The 17,622-nt window shown below is 39.1% G+C and overlaps 1 protein-coding gene across 6 annotated transcripts in view; it reads left to right on the forward strand.

Moving 5' to 3' along the window:
- Positions 1-17,622, forward strand: part of IKZF1 (IKAROS family zinc finger 1) — an 83,096-nt gene that overhangs the window by 16,502 nt on the left and 48,972 nt on the right. For 5 of the 6 annotated variants that reach the window (XM_063304240.1, XM_063304236.1, XM_063304235.1 and 2 more), the window contains exons 2-3: positions 3,689-3,742; positions 12,567-12,686. In XM_063304240.1, the coding sequence (XP_063160310.1) occupies positions 3,689-3,742; positions 12,567-12,686 (174 nt within the window). The remainder of the gene's footprint in view (positions 1-3,688; positions 3,743-12,566; positions 12,687-17,622) is intronic. The other variant, XM_063304237.1, reaches the window with a different exon arrangement.

The raw sequence follows: 17,622 nt of genomic DNA on the forward strand, positions 1-17,622 counted from the left end.
TGATAATCATATACACTCATATCACAAAATCGGCTCATCCAGTATTCTGGCCAAATGTATGCTAGGAGAGCCAAGTCTATGGCTCTATGGAAGGGCATGCACAACAACAGAGAAGGTATATCTGTACCATTCTTATATGTAAACACAGCAGTCCTTTATGACAGTGAAAATAGTAGGGATAGAAGCAAAGTAGAAGACTAGAATGGAAATGTGAACATTTTACATTTGGTGTTAGACCATTTAACTCTTGTTGAATTAATCACTTATTAACATTAAGTGCATTATTATTAAACTTCATGTTGTGTGCCAGTTACGCCCTTTCCTGGATTGGGAAGTCCTTCAAACAGTCACTCATGCCCTGGTCATCTCCTATATGGACTATTGCAATGCACTTTACATGGGGCTACCCTTGAAGAGTATCCGGAAACTACAGCTGGTCCAGAATGCAGCCACACAGGCAATTCTTGGTGCCCCAAGATTGGCGCCTGTAACACCGTTGCTGCGCGAGCTGCACTGGGTACCAGTTTTCTTCCAGGTCCAATTCACGGTGTTGGTTATCACCTTTAAAGCCCTACATGGCATGGTCCAGGCTACCTGAGGGACCGCCTCATCCGCATGACATCAACCTGTCCCACCCGTTCATGCAGAGAGGGCGTGTTATGGACCCCGTCGGTGAAAGAATTCCAGCTGGCAGGGTCCAGGAAACAGGCCTTCTCTGCAGTAGCACCCGCCCTCTGGAACATTCTGCCACCGGAGGTCAGGCAAGCTCCATCCCTCCTGATCTTTCAGAAGTCCCTGAAGACTTGGCTCTGCCGCCATGCCTGGGGTGGGGAGGGGGGTAGTCATTCCTGGGGGTGGCTGGCACCTTAGATTGCTCCCCTCATATTTATGATCTTTGTAGCCATCTGGATTTTTAATTTTTTACATTTATATTGTATCGTATTGTATTTTAAGCTTTATTATGATTATTGTTTTTAATGTTTAATTGATTGATTTATTGTAAACTGCTCAGAGTCCCTCTTTGGTAGGAGATGGGCGGTAGTACAAATTTGAGAAACAAATAAATAAATAATAGCCACATAGTGACCCACATGTGTATCTTATGGCACGGTCATCACACATAAATACCATCACCATATGAACATGACTGGTCCTGTGGATCTTTCCATGTGGGGTGGCCCTGCCATTAGGGAGAATGAGGAGCTGGCTTGCTGCTCTAATTTAGGCTCCTGCCCCCAGCTGATAGAGGGTGCTGTTTTGTTGCTAATAGTGAAGTATGCATCACCAATGTGTAAGCAGGTTCATCTCTCTTATTTAAGGGTTCTTGTAAAAAATATTTTAAATCAAAGGTCAGGACTCTTTTTTCAAGCTAGGGAGTAGCCAGTTCTTCATTTTTCCAGGAGAAGCTATCTATGTATAGGCTGCCAATTGGCTTAACTTGCAGCAAGAACAAAACTACTTTCCTCCCTTCTGAGTTCTATATGGGGATTGCCAGATAAATGTTTGGTAAATGTTTGCCAGGTGCCCAAGAGAAACATGTTTAAAAAATATCCAAAGCCTGTGCAATGTGGGGGTGGAGAATCTGCGATAGATTCAAAAGTGGTCTGTCTGAACAGAAGAGTGTATCTGGGTGAAACTGCAGCAGAAAATAAAGGTTAGTCTGTCTCGGGCCTAAGGGTCTATTTAATACTTGTATTAGGTCTTCTTCAAAGGAATGCTGAGCTGTATTTTATTATTCATTTTATTCATTAAAAAAGATTGATCCCATCCTGTATTGTGAATTTCAGCATGAGGTAGATTCAAGAAAATAATTCATATAATTGAAAATAATTCAATTAATTTTTAAAATATCACATGATTATCATCACTGTAACATTATCACTTGTAATAAACAAGTTGAAATGCTAAAAGCAGTGCTCAGGAAGACCCAAATGATTGACCTCATTTCAAAACCTGATTTTTTTAGATAATGTAAATAATTCAGTCCAAGAGGAGAACATTCTAAGCTCAGGTACCACAGCTTAGAATATTCTTTACCTCTCTGTGTAATCAACTGAGATTCCAAACCATTTAGGGCTTTAAAGGTCTTGAACAAGGGCCTGGTAGTTTCTTTCAAGCTAGCGTTATATGGATTCTCCAAGCCATTCCTGACTGCTGCATTCTGCACTTTGGACTTATAGGAAATCCCCAAGTGCAGACCAAGTCATAAGTTGTCCAGTATATTTCATTGCCAGAATTCAATATAACCTTCCTGACATCCAGATCCAACAGCTCAGGGGCGCATAATGTTTGACTCACCAAGCCAAATGCAGCCCACCAACCATATTTTTGGCTTACTGGAACTTGACAATGCTTCTCTTTCTTAGGAAATGCTTTTCTTTTCTTAGAAAAGCAGAAAACACAGGATTTCATATGTTTCATATGTGTTCATCTTGGCAAGTCCCAAACTGTGTAGACCTTTGCTAAGGATACCGTGTTTAGCCAATTATTTGGAGAAAACAGTATTCTACTGGAAATCATTTGTACGTTCATCTTCAAGGTTTCTGTTTCCAAAAGTTTCTATGATGATCCTAGAAAGTTAAAATTCTGTAGATGTTTGAAAGAATAAATACTGGAAAAAGCTATTAGTAGTTTGATCTGAACTACATTTCTGAAAAGAAGCTACCTGTGTTACCGAATGAGTTCATTGTTATGGTGTACTGAGAATACCATTTTTTTTTCTTGCCAAAGAGCCAGCAGATGTCTACCCAGACTCTTGAGAACTCAGACCTCTAGCCTTGTGCTCCAAAGCCAGACTTAGCCTTTATTTCTGCCTCACTAACCCGGGTATGCTTCTCCCTGTTGTTTGTGGCCACTTTGCAACTTTATTCTTTGGAACATTACGTGTTGTAACAGAAGGGCAGGAGTTTCCCACTATTTGTTGCAAATCTGTGGAGTCAAGCCATCTGTCAGTAAAACAGAAAAACCTAAGTTCCTTCTCTCTCCAGGGCTCCGTTTGCTATTTTGGGGAGGGCTTCCATTCCCTATGCGGAAGAAAGCTGGTGTGGTTTGAAGCAAGGGATGGTTGAATAAGAGAGGGCCAAAAGACTGAAGCTGCTGTTTTGCCCATCTGCCACTGCTTGAGGTGTATTCATTATTAATGGAGGTAGTGGCGGTTGCTGTTCAGATATGCAGGCCTGCCTGGGTAAATGAGACATTCTTCAGCAAATTGCTTCGTTTTTTGATTGCTGATTGTACGCGTGTCACCAAGCTGACTCAAGGTTCATCGATGCATGCTCAGTAAATTAGAAAGAACATAACTATGGATCAGCCAAGAGAATGAATTCTTTGCCTACAATGACCCAGGGCCATTTAATTTTCTGCTTAATTTTGTTGCAGTCAGTTTGCATTTTGGGTTATTATGCAGTAGGAAATTAACAATAAATAACAAATTTGGTCCTCCTGTGCTTGTAATGATATTTTTATAAATCTTTGTAATGCTCTTTTTAAAAGGATCAAGGTCTGTGCCAGGCTGATACCCCCACAAGTATGCAGGATAGGAAAGAAAGGGGGGAAAAAACATTAGTCTTGGTAGATAATCTCATAGTTAAATAGCAACTCTTTTTTCCTCTTTCTTCTCCCCAGCTCTCTCCTGTGATTTTATATTTCACATTCAACTTAAGGTTTTTCTTTTTCTCTTTTTTTCCAGATAATTTGAGGAAAATGGAAACAGATGAGGCTCAAGATATGTCCCAAGTTTCTGGTGAGATGGGATATATAAAGAATATGACTTAGAAAGCAAGCGGGGAAGCTCCCCTCCAACCCAAAATCCATTTGGTTCTCTACCAAGCCATAGTGGTGGTGTTATTGTCAGGGCAATTGCTTCAATATTTTGTAATGCCAGAGTGGAAATCAGGATATAATGAATGCATGGATTTCTTTTAAAATCACTTTTTGGGGAAAAAAGATGACAAAGGAAGGGGAAGTATACCTCTCTGTATGCACAGATTTTCCTTGCTCTTGCAGAACAAGAGCCTCTGTGGCACATAATTCAAAGCCATATTTAGATTTCTATTAGGGGTTTTATATATGTAACATAAACTGGGGGGATCTTTTTTTTTTTTTTTAAAGCTTTATCTATCAAATACTATCTGTCAATATTTTTCTAGTTTATGCGTCTTCAGTTTTATAATTAGTCTAAGACTGATTTGATTTCTTTGCTTAGATTTCCTTAGACTTGAGTCTTCATTTTTCTGCAATGAGCTTGGCAAACTATTTTTTATGTCAGTGATTTGTTATATCTTGGAAGCAATTGTAAGGGGAGACCCCTGAAGGGGTGCTGCTGTGTGAGGAGGCAGAAAATGACATGTGGATTGGAGACCTACCAGAGATTTGGCTATTTTATAGTCTACTGGACCTGGAATTTTAATACATTCCAGATACATCTACAATATATGTTTCTAAAGAGTACATAAAATATTTGAGAGCTGGTCATTAGAAATGCACATATTAAAGAGCAAGTAATACCCTCATCCAAAACCAGAAGACAAAATTAATATCTTTATTGTAGCCAAATAACCAGCATAGAACAATGAGGGCAGAGTATAATCTTAAGAATGTTAGGAGGTGTTGTTGGTCTTCTCTTTATGTTAGACACTCTTGGGGTCTTTGTCATTTTTAGGCTTTTTTATATGGTTGTTTCTGAGGGGTAACCCCCAAGTCTCTCTTTAATACCACATTACATTTTAAAACAGAATGAATATTTTTTAAAAGCAGTTGATACTTCAACTGTATGAGACTTTTCCAGGTTGTCTTTTTCAAATGGCTCCAATAGATATGATCCTAACAACTACACAAACTGTGATTTGTTTCAAAACCTGTTTCTCTTCTGAATAAGATCTGTAGATTTGTGTATAAGCCATCTACAATATGGCACTTAGGGTTCTTCTTGGCACAGCTCGCAGATCAACACTTAGGGCTGTCCTTGGCATTGCTCCCAGCTACTGTGATCCCATGTTGTGGTTGCTACTGTGAATAAAGCCTTACTTCCAGTCTGGCTATGTGAATCAAAAGGAGTTACTTGTTTTCCATCTTTTACTTTGTGACAGTGGAATTATGTGCAGCTTGGGTACAGATTGTTTTCCTATCTGTGGGAACTCCTGCTTCACCCCATTGCCCAAATCTTTGGTATGCCCCTGGCCAGAAGCTGACTTTGGCACTTCCTAGTGCTCAGCTGGATGGATCTCTGTTTCATGAGAAGTTCTTGGCAGCTTCAGTGAAAGCAATCATGGGCCACTGTTCAATAGTTCTGAAGGTTTACTGAAAGTTTGTAGAACAGTAGCAGTGGCTGTGTAAAATTGCCTTAAACTCCTCCAATACAAATTACACACACGTGTCAACTTTCTGCCTGTGATATCATCTAGGTCTGGCCCAGAGTTGCATTTCTAACCTAAGCCTGCACAATTATCAAATATATTTGCATTGTGATTGTGGCAGGGTTGAGCTTCTGCTGCCCTTTCCACAGGCCTATATTAATACAAAGTTTAACATAGACAGAGGAGGGCAAAGAGCGAACCTAAAGAATTTTAAAACCTTATGTCTATACAAGTAGCAAATTCAGCTAAAACAAAATTGAGAAGGAAATGAAATACCATTTTTGCAGTATCTCATGGCTGTGGTTTCCTGTAAAGACACCTGCATCAGAAAGAGGGGTGGGGCTTGGGTGGGGTAAGAATTCGCCTGTCAAGTCTTTAGCGGGCCGGATGTTAGGAGAGGGAGAACTGACTCATGACATCACTCATTTGCTCTAAAGTTTGGTATAAAAATTGGAACAAATTAGAGAATGTTACTATCAAAAGCACACAACCAAGATTAATGGAATCTCTATTTACTGAAGAAATACTCTGAATCCAAGTGCAGGGGACGAACAATGGGGCCTGTGCCATACACAGCTTGTGAGCTTCACAGAAGGAACTAGTTTTCAATTCCTACTGCTGGAAATTCAGTGAGAAGTAATAGAACTTGTAGGTTCTTACAGTACAGAATGTTGGTTGTCAACAGCACCACTGCACTATTTATGGCCTTGGTGGTGAGTGCTTCAACTCACAAGCTGGAAGAGGTGATGCACCTTGCCTGAAGGAAGAAATAGTCTGAATTCATTGTGGAGTTATTGATTATCTTAAGAAGACAGGAAATAAAACTGCTTTCGTGCCTAAGATTACCTTTGCATATTATGGGCATTACACCCATTACTTATGAGAAGTAGAGTCTGTTTTTACCAGAGGAAATACAGGTGAAAAAAAAAAGATATGTTTATTGCCAATTATCTCCCACAAAAATCCTGGTGAAGTTTAACATGTGTAAGTAGGCTTGTCAGCCCTACTAGGTAGACCTGGCCAGGAAATCAAATCAACAGGAAGGCTAAAACTACTTTTATTGGCATCTGCTGGTCTATGACCAAATAAAAATTGATTTGATACTTTTATTGGCCATAATAACAGAATCTTGCAAGTCTGATTGTGCTATTTATCATCCCCCTTATACTCCAGTGAATCAGGGAGGTGTCTGCCTGAGGCACTTCTAAATGTTACCTGGCTGCTTTGAACTTTAAAAATGTTTCAGCCCCCTTTGTCTAGATAACAGTATATTTCTATCAAGGTCATCTTCCTTACTTTCTACCAGCTAGATAAATGCAATTGGCTGGTAAAGGATGGGGGGTTTGCTTGTTTGTTTGTTTTTGCTTAAACCAGGACGAACAGCATGGGTTGCCGAAGGCAAGATTAGTGAACAGGTTTATGAGGAGAGTTCCCTGGCCTTTATGCTGGAAGGAGGTGTGCATGGCCAAGGAAGAGGATGGATTTATAGACCTCTCCATTGAGATTTTACTATCCATATGCTATTTTTAATCAGCACCTGGTATGCAGGTGTCATCTAGAATCATTTCCCAAGATTTGACATAAACTTTAATCTGTGTTTGAACACAACTTCTATATGCCTTGCAGCCTGTGTTTACCAGATGGAACAAGTGCTGATCCACTTGCAGAGGAAATTCAGTAGAGGAATGCTGAATACTTACCCATCCACAGTTCTCCCCCACAATTCCATTTCCCATTTTTTTTTCAATTTTTTGTTTCTTGCAGCTGGAATAAAGCTAGAAGTAAATTGTGCTGGGTTGAACAGCTGGTGAGGCAGCACATATAAAGGAACGTTAATGAGCTTAGCAGAACAGAAGTTAAAACGCATCCACCCTCCTGCCTGTTGATCTTTCCTGCAAGTGCCTTACATTCCCATTTTCTCTACAAACACATTTGCTATTGTAACAAGTATTCTCTCTTCCCAATTGCATAAGTGTATGAAAAAACACACCAGATGTCTACATTTAATGAAGATCCTTCAACTGGCCAGGTCGAAGGAGATCTTGTGCTTTTCACCAGGATGAAACCACAAGGGGCAGTGGGTCCAGGAAGAGGGAAATGTCCATTTCTCAGTTTGACTGTTGGAGGAGGGACAGAGGGGCACATTATCTAGAAGGGCATCTAGTTCCTATCCCAAGGCTGTAGCGGCTGTGCCTCTATAACTAGGTTGAAAGGAATCTCTCTCCTTCCATATGACATTCCTTCAAGCGGCAGGTTTGTTTTTATTTGAATGGCAAGACATTTTATGGAAAATGAAAGTTATTGTATCCAATTTTTCTTCCATTTGCTCAGAAATTTAGAATAATATTTCCCTTGACCAGGCCCCTCCTAAACCACCTCAAGTCCTTCATGTGAGGAAATAGAAAGGAGGGAAAAATCCATTTCATCTCTTGGCAGGTGTTTTGGTTGGGGCATCCCCCTCCCCCTGCAAATTCACGTACTAAATGATAGGGTCAACAGCAACAGTGATGGATTAGGAAAGCCATTTAGAAGAGGGGGGATGGAAATTTTATTATTTGTAAACCACCCAGAGTTTATTATTTGTAAACCACCCAGAGTCGTATATTAGTTGGGTGGTAGAGAAGCTTGATAAATAAATAATAAATAAAATATCTCAGTGAAAATGTGCTCACTTCAGCATACAGAGCCTTGTATGGCTTAGCCCAAGTTACCTGCCAGATTGCCTATTCCTATACAGGCCAATCCATGCTCAGATCTTCAGTGGGATACCTTCTGCAAATCTTGACACAAATAACTTAAACATCCATAATCATTTCTACTTTGGGGTGGGGTCTTTATTCAGAAACCATCTCCTATTGCAGCTGAGTCTGGCCTGATCCTTTTTAATGTTTAGGAGGGGGCTCAGAATGTATATTTCAATCCAGGTCATACCATTCTAAATTCTTTTTAATGCTGCTATCTGCATAGTTGTTAAGGTTTCTATTTTTGTAAGATACCCAAAGCCTTTTGAGGTTGGGCACTGGGCAACTTATATATAAATAAATAACCTAGGAAGGAGTAGCTCTGAAAAGTAGAACATCCAGATTGTGGATGGTCATTAGGAAAGGAATCAAAAAATAAAACTGTGATTATTGTACTGAGGTAAAGATTCCTATAAGTCACATTCATTATGAGTGACATCTTTAGCAAACTGTGATGTCATCAAAGTGATGATATGAGTGTGATGACCCTGATGTTTGACACAAGCACATAAGTCGTGACTTGTGCAAAATGTCAGACACATTTTATCATTGCCCCCTCCCCATTCCTACAGACTCTCATGTTTATAGCATAGCCATGTGATTTTCATGATAACAGTGTGGAAATAAAATTGTTTTTTCCAGGATTGTTTTCAAACATATCAGTCAACCTACAGTCCTGAGATTATCTGATGGTCTGTTATACAAGTTCTAACCAGGTCTGATCTCACTTTGCTTCTTTCAAGACTAGCCAAGTTTGACTAGTTGCTATTATCTACTGTGGTCCCAATATTGTAATACTTTCATACAAATCCAGTGTGCAGCTATGTACTCCTGGTCATCTCACCTCAAAAGGACATAGTCTAGCGCTGGAGAATATGCAACTATCAAGGAGTTGCAAGAATCTCTCTAAAGAAAGATTACAATAATTGGTGGTTTTAGCTTAAAAATGAGTGAGATATGATAACACTTATATATATATAATTACACATGGTGTCAGAAAAAATGCGTCTCAGAAAGTATTAGAATCCAGGACCATCTGAGGCAAACTAGATGATCTACAGATCATGCAGTTAAGATGAATACATGTTAAGTGCCATATTAATACATGTTAACAGCTAAAATATACAACAAAGCAGTGTGTATATTCATCACACTTAATGGATGTGTCTGTTTGTAAATTTGCATATCTTAGCAACAGGCTATACATTTGCTATGCATTATCAACATGGGCACTCCTTAATAAGTCTTGAGATATGTACCTTTCAGTGAGAATCCATATTGTCTAGACAAGGGGAGAGAAAAGGGAACGTGCCTCTTCTTCCTCTTTTCTCCTAGCAGCTGAGGCTAAAACATTGCTGCTAGTGGCAACAAAACACTGTGATTTCACTGCTGTAGGAAAAGATAGGCCAAAATCACAGAGAAAGGTAGTCAAAACACCATAGTTTTATTCTTCTTCATTGGGAATAGCAGACAAGCCTTACACTTCTCCCCACCCCTGAAAGGTTAAGTTGGCGAGTTCCTATATGTATGTGTAGATGAAGATATGTATATATGCATGTGGGAAGGGGAACTGTGTATGCAGGTGTCCAGATGGCATGGTCTCAGGTGTGCTCAAGTAGTTTTGGCCCCTGAAGGGCTGACTCAGATGCTGATAGTTCCCTCTGATTCCACAACATTATCCATCCTTGCTTTATGAAGAGGGGGAATGTGTACAATGGCCATTTATAATACATATGAGCCATTCAACAGGCAATGCCTATCAGATAGAAACATCTCAGTAACATGGGACTAAACAACAGGGAAATCTTTTTCCTGCCCTTGCCTGTGTTAAGGGTGGTAAGGTAGGAAAAGGATCAACAGCATAGTGGCTTACAAAATAAAAAAGGAGAATGGCTCCCTGCCTTAAGATAGCTGTAAATTCATGTGGATTTGAAGTAGCAGACATATAAGCCAGTAGACATAAAACAGTAGCTTTTTTTTTTTTTGCACTTCTTGACATACAGCCATAGATGGGTTTGAAAGGAGCTCCCTGAGCTACATGATAAGCTTCCAGTTCACACTTCTATCCCTCTCCAGAAAGCAGTCTTTTTTGAAATGAGCTATTTCCCTGCTCAGTTGAAAATGTAGTACAGTGGCAGTGAAGTGTACTTCATCCAACAATAGGTAGCACCAGTGAAGGAGGCCCAGAGATTATATTGTCTGATTTGTGCAGCAAATGTTTGTCATATGATTTCTTTTTGTACTCTTAATTTTTGCTTTGGTTCTAACTGGTGAAAAATAAATGCCTAGCTATGGTAAATATGGTGAAAGGTCCCCTGTGCAAGCACTGAGTCATGTCTGACCCTTTGGGTGGATGCCACTTTCGCGACATTTTCTTGGCAGACTATAGTGGGGTGGTTTGCCATTGCCTTCCCCAGTCGTCACCTTCCCCAGCAAGCTGGGTGCTCACTTTACCAACCTGGGAGGGATGGAAGGCTGAGTCGACCTGAGCCGGCTACCCAAGAGAGAATCCAGCTTCCGCTGGGATCGAACTCGGGTCGTGGGGAGAGTTTTGGTTGCAGTACTGCTGCCTACCACTCTGTGCCACACGAGGCTGTATGGTAAATATACCATGTGATTTTCTTTCACAAATACAAACACACTACATCTTGTTTGGACTTCTGGGGAATAGTTTAGCTCTGTATATGAGCACCAACAACTCTGCTCCATAGCCCTCTTTGAAAAGTGAAGGCTAAGAGCAAGGCAGAGCCTAGAGTCAGGATATCATACCTACACTGCAAAAATCCCACAGGTTGCTAGATGTGAGCAAGGAAAGGCTTGTCTGCTGTTCAGTCACTCTCTGAGTGAGATGGGCAGTGACTAAATTTGAAATATAAATAAATAAAAATAAATAAATTCCCAATGAAGAAGAATAAAATTGTGGTGTTTTGGCTACCTTTCTCTGTGATTTTGGTCTATCTTTTCCTACAGCAGTAAAATCAGGGTGCTTTGTTGCCATTAGCAGGGAATGTTTAACTCTTTCCTGCCATTTAGGGGTCAGATGGTTATTTTCAGCCCAGCTCTAGTATCCCTCATTGAAAAACTGTCCCTTGGATAACAAAAACCAACCTTCTGAGACTTTATCTTGGCTGAAAGAATAGTTTGCAGTGACCAGAGTATGATGCCCCCCAAGCCAAGAGGGCATGGTAATAGCAGGTATGGTGCTGCCAGAAACTCAGCCTCACAGTTTTGTATAAGAAAAATTCCCTAACTAAACAGGCTGAATTAAATGCATGGAGCAGACCTGAAAGGAGCAAAGGAACATGTTTGGGAATCAGATTTCTAGATGCCATTTAAATTTTTTGGCCCACTGTTTGCTTCTCTGTTTGCAATTCCACGGCTAGCCCCAGTTATTATTCTGAACATGCTTCTTAAAAATTAAATGGTGAGTGACTATTTTCCCCATCTTTCCACTTTGAAAGTCATCTGCTAGAAAATGTTAGTGTGATTACATATCTATAAAATTGCCACACAGTACTGAACTTATCAGGCTATAACAACGTAGATGACGTTAAGGCATGAAATATGAAATATCATGCTTTGGCGTTCAAGAGAAGAAGAGCCAACATACAGCACATTGAATAAAACTTATTTATTTATTTGGTTATTTATTTCAAAAGAAAGGTTTTGCTGAGGGACCCCTGGACTGGAATAACAAACTCTATTTATTTGACAAGTGGTATTAAGACAGAATTTGGAATAGCCAGCAGCAAACTGGTGTTTGCTTTTAGATTAAAACTAGTTTACACAAGAAGGAGGCTAGTGCCCTGTAACTGTCATGGAGTATGTGGTTAAGAAGTACATGTTACATACATATTCTACCAAAAATATACTTGAGCAGCTTATGTAGTACTTCATGAACCATTGTGCAAAAAGGTAGGAATATCAATGTGGAAAAGAATGTACTTCCCCTCACTATACTGCTTAACATTTCCTTTCATTTAAAAAATGGATTAGTATATGAAACAGTGTGGAGCCAAAATAGCAATCCATTTAAAAAGATATTCCAAATTTTCCATAATTTGATTCTCCTTGTTCAGCTGCCTGATATATTAACTTAGTTGCACTTAAGGCCCTAAAAATCAATATGAAAAGTTAATCATTACTACAAGTTTTGTTGACTACAATAGGATTTAATTGCAAATTGCCTGGCTTCAATTCAATGTATTAAAAAAATGAAAAGAATTGTAAAATTGTCTTTATTGTCAAAACAAAAGGAGGCAGAAGCAAATATGTCTACTAATCTTTATAGTTTGTTCAGTTCAAAATCTGTTTTTAGTTTTAAAATAATCACTAATCTAAAGTTAACCTGATTTATTATGTTTTTGATGGTTTTGGAATCACCATCAGTATTATCTACATCTTATTTAAAAAGAAACACAAACAGAGCAGATGTCTTTCCTAACGTGATGGGGTGCTCTCTTATTATCAGGGAAAGAAAGTCCTCCAGTAAGTGATGCTCCAGATGATGCTGATGAGCCCATGCCTGTACCAGAAGATCTTTCAACCAGCACAGGAGGACTGCCAAATTCTAGGAATGAAAGAGTTTTGGGTAAGGTTGTTGATACATGTGGTGATCTGCTACTGTCACAGGCAAGGTGCTTCAGATATACTTGGGAGAAAGATATTTAAGCCTGTAGTCTCATTTTTGACAGAGTAGTTTTTTCATGTTTCTTTTCTGTATTAAATATGAAACTTGTTCAGATTTAAAGACAATGTCAGGCAATACTCTACAGGTAGTCCTCGACTTACAACCATTCATTTAGTGACCGTTTGAAGTTACGATGGCACTGAAAAAAGTGACTTACGACCAGTCCTCGCACTTAAAACCATCTCAGCATCCCCGCAGTCATGTGATAGCGATCCAGGCACTTGGCCACAGGCTCACCCTTATGACAGTTGCAGCGTCCTGCAGTCACATGATCGCCATTTGTGACCTTCCCAGCTGGCTGCCAACAAGCAAAGTCAGTGGGTAAGCCGGCAGGAGGTCACAAGTTGTGGTCATGTGATGTCTCACAAAAAAGGTCATAAAATCGGGTGCGGTCACATGATGCCTCACTTGATGACCATACTGCTTAATGATGAATTTTCCAGTCCCTATTGTGGTCATAAGTCGGGGACTACCTGCTTTAAAATTTGAATTCTGTCCAAGATTTCCCCTGACATGATTTCAAATTGAATGTGTGAAAGCATTGATTATAAGGGAAAGGGGTTGGAAGACACACTAGTTTTTCTTAGAGCTAACTTGGCTTATGCTTTAAAAATTGAACATCTAATTTAAATAGAGAGATAGTACCTGGAATACTTATCTGTAATGCCAAATCATGTAAGTCATTGGTCTTCAGTTCATGGATTGTAACTCACGGTTGGTTTCACTCAGACCTTTTTTGGTGCTTTTTCTATTGTTTATATTTTTAAAAGGAGTGAGATTAAAGAAGAAAGATGGATTAGGGAAGGAACAGAGAAGAGATGGTATGAGGGAAGGATGAGACAGAGAGAAAAAGAGATGGGGAAAACTATATATTAATGATTGATTTTAAAAATAAATACCTGAGATTATAAAATATGAAGGGTACTTATCTAAATTCATATTATGGCTTTCTTTCTGTACTTGGGTACAAAATAAGAGGGTGTTGCTGTATTCAAAAAAATGACAGCTAAGTGTTAGTTCAACTAGTTCCTATCGACCCTAAAAATATTTGGCTGTGGCTGAACAGTGACCATATTAACAATATTGAAACTGCTATCTGGCACTAATAATAATTATTACTTATTAGGTGAACTTACCAGTTTTCTCTTCCTAATCTACAGTATATGAACTACGATACAATTATATACTAAAATGTGCAGTTTTCTGAAATTTGAGATGTGGGAAGCATTTAGAAAACTTGCATGTAAAAAAAATGTACATGAAAATGTATTCAACTTTTCATGTTACCTTTTTTCCTAACACACAAACAGAATTTTGTGGGTAATGGACAGAATATGAGTTTAAGGATGGAAAAATGAGAAATTTGATATATTATTCATCTCTACTTATTAGTTAAGTAGAGATGAATTTAGTTATGTAGAAGTCTAAACCTTTAATTATTTGTTGCTTGGCTGGCAATGGAAGTCAGTGCAAATCCCCTTCTAACATGAGATCAGTCCAGTTATTGAGGGACGAATGGCTGGACAAGGCAGGACTGAGACTGGACAAGGCAGGACTGACAGGCAGAAGTTCCCATGAATAATAATTCTGTACAAAAACATGTGCCTTTCCTAAACAGAATGGTAGCCATCTTTTGTATACGTTTTCATTTTCCATATCTGGGCTATTTCAGATATGCATGTATATTGTGTCTCATCACTGAATTATCTAGCATTTGATTACTCTTATCTGGATGTATGAGCAGACACAATTGATATATAATTTATATTTATGGTAATGTGAAAACTCTGTGTCATTTGATCTGTGATAGCTCAGACATGCAAGTCACTGTTCAATACTGCAGTCATGGATGAATCCAGGGGGAAGACAGGGGAATATGTCCCTGTTGATTCTGTGGTTTTTGATATCAGTGAAGATGCTCTTCTGGATAGGCTTGGATGGAGTTATTGTATAGTGCTTTAGTCTGCCTTGAAGGGCCACTCTCTGAAAATGGTGCTGATGGATACCTGTTCATCCTCTGTCAGATTCCACTGGACTGTATGCTATTTAATATTAATCTGAATCTATTGTGGGAGGTTATCTGGGACTTTAAGATTCAGTTTCATCAATGTATAGAAGATACCTACTCCCTCCCCACTTTCCATCACGTTCACAGAAAGCTGGTGAGGTCCTTAACTCTTGCCTGAGGATAGTAATGTACTGGATGTAGACTAGCAAGCTGAAGCAAAATCCTGGCAAAGCAGGAGTGCTCTGTTAGTAGAATTGACCAGGAACTAGCAAGCTGAGGGTTCAGCCTCTGTTCAATGATTCTTCCAAACCCTGGAGACTAAGATGTTATCCAAATGAGACTGGCATGCCAGTCATATCAATTCATTACTGGAGAATTGAAGACTTGCCTGAGTGATACATACCTTCATTACTTCAAATCTGGATTATTGCACTTTGTTTTATATAGGGCCAGGCCCAAAACTAGAGTCTGTGTCACCCAGGGCAAACATGGATTCTGCATCCATTTTAGTGCCCCCCCCCCAGTGCTCATTTTGGCACACACACCCCAGCACTCATTTTGGAGCCCCCCAGCATGGCACCTGGGGCACATGCCCTGCTTGCCCCCCCACAGTTGCAGCCCTGTATAGGGCTCCTGTAAAGAGTGTTTGGAAACTACTGTTGTCCAGAATACTGCAGCCCATTTGTTACCAGGCATTCATAAAATGAGTTGCATGTCATTCTTTGATTGTAATAGCTTGACTGGCTTCCAGTTTGTTTCTAAGTAAAAGCCCAGAATGGTTTAGAATAAGATAGGACCACTTTTTCATCTATAAACCTCCCTCTCCATGGAGATAATTTTTGGAGTTCCCCTTATGTGGCCCCAAGCCCCCTGATACTGGTCCTGTTCAGACTAGGGAGAGGGCCTTTTTTGTGGCTGCACCTAAGGCTCTGAAGCTACTGTCAAGGAAGATCTGTCTCATTTACTCTCTACTGTAACAACACTTCTGAAGGCCTTAGCTGCTTTATTATTTTACTGCTTTATTATTTTCACTTTTTTATCAAAGTTATAGGTGGTCCTCTAGTTATTCTTTTAAACATTGCTATGTTTTGCTTGATACTGTAAGCCACTTAGGACTATATAGAGGGTAGCAGATAGTAGATATATAATCTGGCTCTAGAAATACAAAATGTCCCATATTTCTTAAAATGCAATCACACAAATAATTCCTTGTGACAGTGTTATGGCCATACTGGGAAATTTCCTGATTTGCTACATGTGAATGTACACATGTCTATGAATTAGTTACTGTGGTTCCTTTCCACTCTACATTTTTTTTGATCCTAAGATAAGTAGCAACAGAAATAAGAGAAGTCTTCTTATCATGACAGTTGCAGCACAGCCATGAGGAAACATTCCTACACAGCAAATGGATGAAGCTGCCACTGTCTATAAAATATTTACCTCTTTATTGTCAGAGGCACAAGCAGAACTAATTAATGTAGAATGAGTTATAGGTTTGGGAATTCCTTTTATCACTATTCGGTAGAATAGTAGTTAGTTTGGAGTTGAAAAAAAATTCTCCCCTCAGATTTTACAAATAAATTTGCCATCACAAACAACAAGAATTTTATCTTAGATACAGTCAGTCCTACCATTGGCAGGATGAACCTTGCCAATTGTTTGTTATTTTTATTTAGTTTACTACACTTTAACCAACACACAATGGTTACCATTTGGATACCTCAAATTGGTGGTGATCGTTTGTGGTGACTGGGAAAAGGGAACTATCAAGAAGCCTTCATTAAAGATTTCTTCAGGAGTTTTTTGCCATTCCAAGCTGTTTATGAGATAGAAATACGATAAAATATAGTAATACAATATATTTGAGAGATTTTTTTTATCCAAGATTTTTTTATGAGTAAGCAGGTTTGGTGTGGTTGTTAAGGCACAAGGCTAGAAACCAGGAGACAGTGAGTTCTAGTCCCACCTTGGTCACAAAGCCAGCTGGGTGACCTTGAGCCAGTCATTCTATCTCAGCCCTAGGAAGCCAGCAATGGCAAACCACTTTCAAAAAACCTTGCCAAGAAAACTGCAGGGACTTGTTCAGGCAATCGCCAGGAACCAGCACTGACTCAAAGGCACACATACACATATATGAGAAAGACATTTTTTTTCTTCCATTCATTTAATGGTTTTATTGTAAACTGCCCAGAGTCCCCCTTTCTTGGGGAAGATGGGCAGTAATAGAAGTTTGAAAAATAAATAAATAAAGTATTTCTTAGTGGCTTTTCAAATTCCTTCCTATAAGGAGTTTACAGTATCAACCAATTTTAATATAACAGCTTCCCCATAAACCATAGTTTCCAGACCTTTAAAAAAAGTGTTAAAGCAAGCCAATCACCTAAAGAATAAGAATAATATATATACACATATGTATGTATGTATGTATGTATGTATACACACACACACACACACATATATATATATATTGAAATGCAGAATATATAATAACACATTTTAGTTGGAAACTAAAGAGAACAAATAGCTTTAAAACTAGCTTAAAAATAACAACAGATTGAGCTAAGTCTATATATCTTAGAAGGAAATTCCATAAAGTAGAGCCATCACTGAGAAGACCTATTTACTCATGCCTACTGGTCTTACAGATCTGTTGTTCAGATAAGCATTCGTTCCACTGCTTCATCCAAGACATTAATTTAAACAATTGAAGAGTAAAGGACCCAGAACTGAACCTTGTGGCATTCCACAGGATATTTCATTCCAGTTTGGTGAGGAACAGCAACTCTCTGAGTACAGTTTTCAAGCCAATTATATATCTGGTTAATT

Source organism: Candoia aspera, chromosome 4 (assembly GCF_035149785.1).
Source record: "Candoia aspera isolate rCanAsp1 chromosome 4, rCanAsp1.hap2, whole genome shotgun sequence".
Classification (NCBI taxonomy): Eukaryota; Metazoa; Chordata; class Lepidosauria; order Squamata; family Boidae; genus Candoia; species Candoia aspera.